General features: G+C 40.0%; 1 protein-coding gene across 2 annotated transcripts; it reads left to right on the top strand.

Annotated features, from left to right (window-relative positions):
- Positions 1–206: 206 nt before the first annotated feature.
- Positions 207–10,382, top strand: LOC147056551 (coiled-coil domain-containing protein 40-like). Of its 2 annotated transcripts, XM_085912819.1 has the most exons (19): positions 207–410; positions 662–795; positions 884–971; positions 1,184–1,305; positions 1,618–1,701; positions 1,835–2,054; positions 2,491–2,648; positions 2,720–2,842; positions 3,172–3,293; positions 3,489–3,732; positions 3,810–3,992; positions 4,661–4,906; positions 5,890–6,103; positions 6,199–6,368; positions 6,456–6,547; positions 6,648–6,762; positions 8,187–8,375; positions 8,478–8,636; positions 9,020–10,382. In XM_085912819.1, exons 2-19 carry the CDS (start codon positions 667–669, stop codon positions 9,281–9,283), a joined length of 2,922 nt encoding a protein of 973 aa, XP_085768945.1. In that variant the 5' UTR covers positions 207–410; positions 662–666; the 3' UTR covers positions 9,284–10,382. The 2 variants fall into 2 exon arrangements, with proteins under 2 accessions (XP_085768945.1, XP_085768946.1); XM_085912820.1 differs by lacking the exon at positions 207–410 and having other exon boundaries at positions 526–795.
- The last annotated feature ends 862 nt before the right edge of the window (positions 10,383–11,244 follow it).

Raw genomic sequence — 11,244 nt, 5'->3', positions numbered from 1 at the left:
ATTTATTTTTGGGGCATTTTCGCCTCCCGTAGCGCTAAAAGCCTAATTTCTTGCTGGGAAATATGGAAAGCGAGTTGTTTACTATCGTAAAACTGTGTAGTTCAAGTCGACATCCGTTTTACATTATTTATTTTTATCACGCATTATTTATTTCGCTTTAATTTTGAAGGTTTCCAAAACAGCTCGTTGGCTGCATGTTACCCGTCAAGTACCGTATTAGGGGAGGCTGTCATCTTCGTGTGGAGACGATTCTTTACACTAAATGCTTAAATATTTCTTGAATTGTGTCAAAACACAGACAGGTATTAGGTTAGTTTCGACGATTTGTTATTGCACTTCCTACAGCGGATGTTTTGGGTTGCTAAGCAACCCTGTGTGGATCGCGACTGTGCGGCGAAAGTAAAAGGCTGGTGAGTTTAAGAGGGGCGTCATTATTGTCAGTTTCTTCAGTGTTGGAATGAAATGTGGATCAGTTTGAGGTTGTTACTACTTGGTTTAATTTAAAACACGTTGAGTAGTTTTGTGCATTGATTGCCGGGCTAGTAAAACGACACTTGTTATTAGCACTAGTCAGTCGATTGTCGGTTATTGTCATGCCATGTCTAAAGAATGATTGCCTATTAACGTACCTGATATGATGGTTTTATTGATGACTTGACAGTCTCAATGCAGAGAGCAGAAACGCAATCAGCTGATGGAGATGGGTGGATGGAGGCCGAAGAGAAACAAATTGAGCTGCTTGATGGCAGTGAACAAGAAGCAAACTACGTTGGAGCAAATATGTCTCCTCCACGGGTAAATGTTTAGAACGGACAAGAAACCAGTTTGAACATAAGGTATTCAATTTCATGAGCACTAAAATGTTATTTTTTTCTCACACCAGCCAGAATCAGAACTCGTTGATGCAATCCCACAGTCTCAGGCTGACGTCATTGATGCTGATAGAGACCCCGCTGCTACTAGACCTACTGGTCTGTTTTATAAAATAACTCAAACTGTCAAACTTCTTGCAATTAAAAACAAAGTTGTATATCATGTCATATTCCATAAAGATTCATTGGAAGTTACTTTAAAATAAAGTACAGTATAAAGGCAAACTAATCATCACAATTGATTTTTGTATAACTCTTCAGTACAGTATTTAAAAAAAAAAAAAGATGTTCAATGTTTTCTTCTGTATCAGAGCAGGACAATACTTCCCAGGTTGGGTCACCAACCCATTTTGCAAAGTCGTCAGAGGACATGAAGGAAGAAGAACCACTGATGGAGGATGAGGATGACCTCATTGTTCTTGATGCTGAACATGTTTGTAGCTTCTTCAATATTTCTACAAATAATTTCATTGTAGATTTCATTTAATGCTCACTTCAAACTCAAATGATGAAATCCAATTCAGTCCAACTTAAATTTAGAGGTGTACAGTAGATTGGTTGTACATTCTACCAAAACCAATTTTGATTCTCTGCAGCAGTGTTTCCCAATCTCGCAAAACGTATATGAACTGAAATGATGATCTCTGTTGATTGGGAATCAATGCCCTGCAGAGACAGGTCTGTGTCTGGATTTCTTGCACACGTGTCCAGAATGATTCAGATCTCATGTTTGGTCTGTTGACAGCCTCTGGTTGCAAAGAAGCAAGCTGCACTGAAGAAGCAACTCATCAAGGAGCTGGAGAGACTCAAATTGGATCTAAGGGAAGAGGTTGGATTAGATTGCCATTTTATGCTGAGGCAGAGCATGTGTAGCTCACATGCATTTATTGTTAACATTTCTGTGATCACTCATTTGATATTCATAGACGTGTGTGTGTGTGTGTTTTCGGATACCTGTGCAGGTGGGTTTTGAGAAGGCAGAGGCGAGCCAAACAGAGGAAATATACGTGCAGTTGTACAGGGAACAGGAGAGGCTCAAACGTCTCCAGATAAGACTAGATGACCAACAACAGACCAAGGTCTTGGCTGAAGGAAAACATCAAAAGGTGCAAGATGAACTTGAGGCAGTAAAGTTATGCCAATCCAGCGCTACCACCCAGTGCAGTAACACGAGAGCCGATGGTGAGATGATTGAATTGCTCTGAGATTTATTATCTTAAAGTTTTTAATACCTTCCAAAGATTGGTCGTTGTGATAGATGAGAAGACTTGCACCTTCTGCTGTGATTTCAATCCTGTGCAAGAAAACATCACTACTGAAGATGATTGCCTTCAGAGAAGTCATTATATGGATAGACGTAAACATCTGACAGGACATTGATTCCTACTAAACAAAATCATGATATCATCCAACAATTCATTCATTTACTGGAACCTGAGTTCTCATTAGCCTCACGGGTGAGATGGAGCCTGTCCTAGCTAACGTCAGCTAATATGTCGGCCCAAGCAGAGATTTTAACCCAGAACCTTAGCTTTGAAACAAACATGCTTATTACCGCCTGGTGCTGGAAATGATCACATCAACTTAATTTAAAAACATGTGGTTTTCTTATCCATAGTATCCAACCTACAAACAGAGCTAGACAAACTCACCTCACAGCTCAATTTCACTCAAGAAATCAGTGAAGATCTGCATTCTAATCTAAAAGCCATGAAGAACATCACACGCAAAACAGCAGCTAAGAAGTCCCAAATCGAAGACCAAAAACTCAACCAGGTGAACACATTATATACTCTAGCCATGATCAATCAGTGTTGATTGATTTACTTTTATGACGACACCAACAGGACATGTATGTGGAGCACCTAACAAAACTCTTGGAGAGACTGACACAACAGAAGGATATGTATGAGGCTCAGACCAAAGCCCAGGCAGAGACAACTGAGGCAACTAAAGAAGCTCTTTCTGAGGTAAGTACAGCACAGCATACCTTCAATTGTGGACTGTGAAATAAATGCAGTTTGTTGTTAAAATGAACATTCTTTATTCAAGCAGTAGACACCAGCCTGTAAACTATACTGATGCGCTGTCTCACAAAGGATTTGTTGAAGATCTTGGGTTGACCAACCATTTTGATTGGCCAAAATATTTGTTTTTCTCCAGCTAGATGGTCTACTCTCTGTCAGAGAAACTCAGACAATCTTCAAAACTGTGAAAATGCAGTAACTCTGTTTGGTATTGGTAAATCAGTGTGTGTGTTTGTGTGCGTGTGTGTTTGTGTGTATACATTCGTTTACAGGCGGAAATGCAAATGGTGTCTCTGGCAATGTCACAGAAACAGCTTTTACAGCAGTGGAACAAGAGCCTGGTGGACTTGAAGAGACGAGATGAAGACTTCAGAGCAATGCAGGAGGCTATACGGTGAGATTTCTACATCAACAATGGATTGATGTCAAAGTCTCTTGCAGGTGGAAAAATCATTTTAGCACAAATGTGATTGATGGTCTAAAAAAAGGAATAAAATACACAAAGCTACTGCTCACAAGACATGAACACGAAAACAAAGGCGTGCAACAATTTCTTTCATTTAGTTACCGCTACTTATGTTTTCCACAGCATGGCTGAGCATCAAGTGATTGTGCTGGACAGAGAGATTGAAGGCATAAAGAAATCCATCTCTGGACTACAGGAAGAAAGCGAGACTTTGACCATGCTGCTGAACTGTGGCCAGATGGACTGTGATGTCACTAAAAAGATGATTACTCAGAAGCAGACCCAACATGAAACTCTGTGGGCCCAATACAGCATCTACCTCCGTGCTTTGGGACAGACGGAGCGGACACTCGCAGAACTCACAAAGGTTGACAAAACACCTCAAATGAGGCAGTTGTGACTTGATTGGCCAGAATTTGAATGTTTCCTTCTCTATTTCTTAAGGAGGACAGCATTCTTGAAGCTGAGGTGACTGATCAGAGACGAAAGCTGGAGAAAAACAAGGAAAAACACCTGGAACTGGAGAACTACATCATGACTCAAATGCTACAGAAGCTCATGGACAACAAGGCCGCTCAGTATTACCAACGACTCACCAACAAGAAAGCCTCACTCAAGAAAGAGAAGGTATACTTGAAAGCATCTTTGGTAACGGGCTGAAGTGGTAACAAATTACAGGTTCAAACACTCACATATTTTTCATTTTAAAAATGCAACTTGTTGAGAAAGTATCGAAGCCGAATTGAAACTAGACAACAGGAGTCAAACACAAGACCCCTGGGAACAATTCAGGCTGCATCATTTTATGTATTGATGGAAATGGATTTCACTGCCAAATGTCTTGCTACTATTTTTCCTTGACTTCTGATTTTAAAAATGAGCTATTCATGAATGAGCTGTCTTAAAAAGACAATACGTTGCAGGGCCAATTATGGGAACATAAAACACTTTATTTTGAACTGTAATACACTCATTGTAATCACTTATGGCAAAATTCAATTCTGCTGAATATTTCTTGAAAGACCACAAATGCAAAAAGAGACAGTCTAACATCTCTCAAGCAACTACCGGTACATTTACAGTACTGTATATGATTTCACACTTTTCATAGGCCCCCAGAAGGCAATCATAGCAGTGATGTGGCCCATGATGAAAACAATTTTGAAAATTGCTTATCCTAACATGGGTTGATACTTGATACTGTTTCCCCACTCCTATATTCTTTTTTAAATTAATGATTCTCTGTGTTTAAGATAGAGACCAGCATGGCATCACAATTCCTTCTCTCCTGTTAGGTCTATCAGCTGTGGCATTTGGAGAATGAGATCATGTCAGCTAAGGTGGAAAGTAAAGTGATCGATGAGAAACTGGAAAACCTGGCCCGATGTCAGAGGGAGCTTGATGAGGAAATCACAAAATACAACAAGATGGTCGCATCTAATCAGGCTGACAGTTCTTCCATTGATGCACTTATCATACAGAAAGAAACTGCTATTGCTAACTACAACAAAAAAAAGGATCTCATCGCAGCTCGCACTGGGGTAAGGACTCCTTGATTAGTTAACTTGTCTCGTTGAACATTTGGAGCACTGATGTCAAATTCAAGGCTCTGGGGACAGATCTGGCTCATCACACCATTTTATTTAGCCCAAGAAGGCAAACAATGTCGTGCTGTTTCTTACTAAATGGATCTGTTACATTTTAAATTTTTGCAAGAAATCTGTATCAAATTTGCAAATTTTCTTCACTTGGCATGGCAAACATTTTAATGCAATCGCTTCTTCATAAATAGAAATGGATTAAACTACAATTGTGTAATGAAATGTACTTCTCATTACAAATCGGCTATACACAATCAGGGTTTTGTTGCCAATCACGATCAGCAGGTATTTAAAAAAAAAAAAAAAACAGGTCAACAATTCAACTGAAAGATGGACCAATCTATCTAATCTATTTAAAGTTTTAAACACTGTTTCCTGAGTGAATGGGACTGGCCTAAATAACGACGAGCCCACATTTGCGTAAACTTGATGACCATTGAAATGTATTGGGGAAAAATAAAAAAAGAATGAAATCCTAAAAAAATATCCCCAGAACACTGATAAACACTCAATACACAGAATGGGAGGAAAATGCATATATTGGAAATAAATTGTTTGTGTGTGGGAGGGATATGACTGTAGAAACCTTAGATTATTAAGTAAGGCAACACATTACATCCCTCAGATGTTTTTGCTGTAATGTCTTATTTTGCGGATGACGCCATTGATCGATTAACAAATGATGACATGACAAAACAATCACCAATTTTGCATAAATGCAAAATATCTGGCGATCCAATTTAGACTATCAGATCTGTGTCAAGTCTAATTTCAAAGACAGTTTGTTGAGAAATAAACATAGAAAGTATGTAGTCGGTAATGTCAAGAGTATGAATATAATAGGGAATACAAATTAGATTGACACCTTTAGAACGTGTCTCTGAGAATCTAAATTTTAAATGTGCGTGTACCTGTTTTGCCAGCATGAAGACCTCAGTCCTCTGCAAATCAAAGTTGAGGCAATCAAGACTCAATCTGAGGAATTGTTCGAAAAAATCAAAACTGATCAGCAACTGTGGCTGAAGCATCAGGGAACACTTGTCGGATTGGTGCTAGAGATTCAGGCGCACAACAAGGAATACAACAAACTTCAGGCAAAGTACACTGTGATGTGTCAGAAGAAGATTTATCTGGAGCGTACGTTACATATTTTATGACACATTTTTACAAATAAGATCAGATTTACCATTTGTAAAATGTAATTCTTATCATGCTGACTTAAACCCCACCAGGTCAGCTTGAAGTCATGCACCGTGACGAGAATGAGGTGGAGAAGAACAATAAGATGCTTCAAAGAGACCTGCTGAAGCTCAACACGCTTCTGAGCAAGAACGCCCAGTTGGGCCATGCTGTCGAGCAGGAGAACGCTATGATAGAGACCGACTTCCTTCACCAACTCAAGGCATACCCTTTCTGTTTGACACACCAACGTTCTTCTCGTTCGAATGGTAACGCTAAATGTTAATGATCTGCAATATTATGTGATTAGGAGGCAGAACGAGAGTCTATTGCAATGGAATTGAAACTGGACAAGACCCAGGGGGAAAAAGAGAAACTTCTCAGCAGTTTACTGGAGGCTGAGTCAGTTGTTTGCTCAACATCAATTCACTTATCTTTCATATCAAAAACGTCTCTGGAACGAATGCAGTATTCACTAACATCCGTCTGTGTTTTATGACAGGAGACAGATCATGCTGTGGGAAAAGAAGACTCAACTTATGAAAGAGACACGCTTAGTAGTGGAGGAGAGTCATGGAGAAATCCAGATAATGAAGGATGACGTTCACCGTATGGAGGTACTGTGCATGTACTGGTTCTCCTGAAAAATGTGAGTGTTGATCATTACAGTGATGTCCTCCATAATCTAGTGCAATACATTTATGGCATACATAACTGTCATCATCGATAAAACGTCCAATGCTCATATAATCTTACTTCAAAGTGGCTCTAGGTAGAATGAGAACAAGCTGTTTAATCTCTCAGGGGTGGACAGTCAGTAGTAGTGGTTTCGAGGGGGGGGGGGGCGCTAACCCCCTTTATGGTGTGATTCCCCATGTGGCTCCCCACCATCCTGTTGCGATCTAGGCCATATGTGTCAAACTCAAGGCCCGGGGGACAGATATGGCCCGCTACATCGTTTTACGTGGCCCCCAAAAACAAATTGTGCATCAGTTTCATGTGTCAATATTAAAATTACAAAATGTCTTCACTATTAAAGAAATACAGATTTTGCTAGAAATGTTTCACCATTGATCTTTTAAAAATATTTGATCAGTTTTAGCCTTCAATTTCAAATCTAGTTATTCATCAGTTTGTTGTGTAGCTTATACTGTCTATAATAAAAGGCATTGATAATAATAGTAAATAAATAATGATAAATAATGCAGTTCCGAAGGAAACTATTACTACAATGCGAGCAGCGACAAAAATTTGTTTGAGTCTCCTGATCTAGGCAGTGCTGTAGTAAGACAGCAGCTCATGTGCACCACACAATGAAAACGAGCAAGTAGTGCGTATATGTACGTCACAGCATACCCGACAGATACATGCGCATAACGGCCATATTGTGCCCAAACATTGACATTCTATCACGTTAATTTGTGAAGAAACAGCTCCAAATTGTGGATAATTTCCTCATGGTCATGCCGGTGAGGGTTTGAAAGTGGCAATGACAAAAAATGTCATTAGATTTTGAATCATTTGCTTTTATTTGATCAATGACCATCAAAATCCATTGAAATGACTTGCCAGTATGTGTGGGCCGACCATGGTTGCTCAGCAATGGTGAATCAACACTCAATCTTAGCATAGTCTCCCATTGTTACGAAAGACCTCGAGATAACCATGCAATTTGTTACAACATATCTTGCAAGCAGTCCTCCTACTTTGTTGCGGAAATGGTAAGAGTGACACCTGCCGCATATTTCTTAACGTGTCTCTGTAAGTCACATTTATTTGCCGGAAATATTTATTGTTTCGTTTTTGTTTTGTACGTGGAATTCATGATTTTGCTTGTTTTGTTCTTTGAACACAGTGGTTTTGCATGCAAGTATTGTATGCTTCATTTTATAGTGATAAAATATATAGCACGGTACTGTATGTTTTGACTTTGAAAAGAAATTCGATTTCTGCAATTGAAAATGCTTTGTTTTGGTGTTTCATTTCATTGTAAATTTCTGTACCTGTGTTAACAAAATGTGTTGTTTTATGTGCTTAACAGCGGCAGCTCAACCAGCTGATGAAGCAGCGGGAGCAGCTCGTGAGGGAGAGTGTCGCGGCCGTGGAAAAGAGAGGAAACATCATCGAGCGCAATGATACCCTGACCGGAAGCGCTAAAAAGCAAATTACAAAGGGCCAGCTAAATCTCATCAATGATGGCTTACGGCGCAAAATAAAAGAAGCACAAAAGGTTGTCTGTTTGCATGATTTATGTTACCTTTGTTTTTGTTTGTTGTTTTCTTTTGTTCTTGTGTTTTTTGTTACCTGACATTACCTGACCTATATGTTTAAGATGGTCAAAGAGTGGGACCAGGAGATTCAAGAACAGCAGGAGAGCTGGGTGAATCTGAACAACATTGTCGCACATCACAAACAGCAACTGATGGATCTGTCTGGCATCAGTGGTGTCCTTGAAGCTGATCTTGCAAAAGTCCAGGATGCCAAAGGCAGGGTATGGTGCAACAAACAAGAAGATATTTTCCTCTTTTAACATAGTCAGGTTCAACCTGAGACTGTGCAGGTTCAATAGTCAGACAGTGCTTTGTCCCACTCTCGGACAAATCCCAACAACAATTTTGCAAATGAGCAATGAGCTGTGAAAATATCTGTGGTGTGCTATGTGAAATTCCTTCGTCTAAAAATTATTGACTGTAAATAATAATTATCTTCCACAAGATGGCAGAAGCTACAAATACACCGTGTGCCTTGGTTTATGTTAATGTTGTAAAATCGATATATTTTTTCCATAGCATGACATCAGCTTGAGCCATCTATTCCCACCAAAACCAACACATTCACATAGTTTCCGACCTATCTTTTCTACCTCCTCTCTAGGACCAAGCTCATCTGATGGAATTTCAGAGCAAGGCCAAGAAACTCCAAGAGGTGACAGATGGAAAGTATCGACCATCATCCTCATCTGGATCGGTGGAAGCAGCTACACGGAGCCTAAAGGAACATTTGCTCGCTGTCAGCGCCGTTATAGAACGTGTGTGTGAGGAGCTTCCTGATCACAGAGCAGCTCTCAGTGCATTGTTACTGCCATTGGCAGCAAGCACGCACAGTCTCCTGGAGAAGGAAGTAACAACATGTGAGTGAGATGCAAAGTACAGGCGACATACAGGCTGGTTTCAGGTGCATAATGTCAGTTCCGGGAAGACCCACCCGCGCATGGTTTCCAAATTCTAGAAAGACAACTTGCAGGCTGGGTCTTTTGATATCTTCTAAGGCTCCTCCTTATGTAGCCTCCATTAATGCATAAAGTGTGATGAATTTGGACAGGCTTGATGTGTATTTGAACACCAAGTGGAGTCGAGTCATGCCGGAAAGTGACATGCTGCAGAAACTGCGGCTTTCGGAAGATCCAGAAACACGGAGAGAGAGAACATTTTAAAACTTGCAGTTTCAGAAATATGTTATTGAAAAGGGCAAGGTATTTTTGGCACAAAGGCAGAAAACATCTTGGACTGGACTGGTGACAGTCACGGGGCACATAAAGAGGGCAACTGTCAAATCGTGATCCTCCCAGACTCTCAACCATCTTTTGCGTGCTCAAGAGGAAGTACCAAGAACTTGTGCATCTTGAAAGTGAAACTCATATAAAGTTTTGATTCAATTAACCGCTTTCATGCTCCGTTGATGACACCTGCGTGACCGAACAGTCGCTGACTTGTACTGGCGACGTGGAGTGTCTATAAATTCATCTTACAACAACTGCACTCATTCTAAGTGTGGTCATGGAAAGCTCGATTTTGAATTATATGTTGTAATTTGACAAATGCCGGTTGTGCGGCAGGAAGCATTGCTAAGTAACAATTAGCATTCCAGCATGGAACAGCTGCTATATCTAGATCAAGTCGAGGGATTTGCGCCACCCTGTGGCTACTTCATCAGTCACAAAATCAAGCTCATCCCATGGCCATCTCAGTCTCCAGACCTCAACCCCATTGAAAGCCCGTCGCGTGAGCTCAAGAGTTTAATGTAGAACCAGGTCGCCGCATGATTTGGAGAATGAGGAATGGTTGAGATCCTTTTTTCTGTGTTGTCCCATCTTGTGAGACATTACAGGAAATTAGGTGCTCTTTTGTCAACAAATGGGGGTTGTAAAATGTATTAACATCAGGGATACTTAGAATTGTGGCACACTTAAGTTGATGTAAATAATTATTTATCAATTTAGATTTTTTTTCACACTGAATAAATGCCTTTGAATTAAAGGTTGGATTGTTCACTTTTTTTATTTGGTCATATATAAAATTTTATTGAAGATAAATTGCCAGAAGTGACAATAATTGTGGAATGCAGTGCATGTCATCACATCGCTCAGCTCTAACTGTGGCTTAAATTTAGATGACTATTATTGATGGATGGATGGATGGATGGATGGATGGATGGATGGATGGATGGATGGATGGATGGATGGACGGACGGATGATGGACGGATGGACGGACGGACGGACGGACGGTTGGATGGATGGATGGATGGATGGATGGATGGATGGATGATGGATGGGTGGATGGATGGATTGATACATTGACAACTTTTATTCCGAACATTCAAATACACAAACAATATCGAGGTTCCCATTGGCTATCAGACAAAATCCCTTCATAAAACCAAATGAAATTGAGAAAGCAAAATAAACAGAGAAAAAAAAAGAGAAAAATTATTCAATACAATCCATCCATCCATCCATCCATCCATCCATCCATCCATCCATCCATCCATTTTCTATACCGCTTGTCCCCACGGGGGTCGATCTAAATTGTAAGATACTTTAGTACAGTCGTTGCAGTACTTAGTGCAGTTGTCCCGCAAGCCCATCAGAAGGAGGAAAAATGTATTTTGGGGGCTGCAACATATTATTTTAATAACAGATTAATCTGTCAATTATTTTTTCCTAGTCAGTGAATTGTACACACAAAACGTGTCTCAATTTCCACTCCTATATTTAAAAAAAACATTTCATATCGACAATGCAGAAAATAGACAATCATTATGATTCAGTCCCTAGCTTGGTCGAGAATATTTACGGTTGAAAATCTGATATCTTGATGAT

The sequence above is a fragment of the Syngnathus leptorhynchus genome, chromosome 5, assembly GCF_054491065.1.
Source record: "Syngnathus leptorhynchus isolate UIUO chromosome 5, UIUO_Slep, whole genome shotgun sequence".
Taxonomy (NCBI): Eukaryota; Metazoa; Chordata; class Actinopteri; order Syngnathiformes; family Syngnathidae; genus Syngnathus; species Syngnathus leptorhynchus.
Note: the sequence above shows the minus strand (reverse complement) of the source record. Positions and strands in the feature narration are given on the sequence as shown.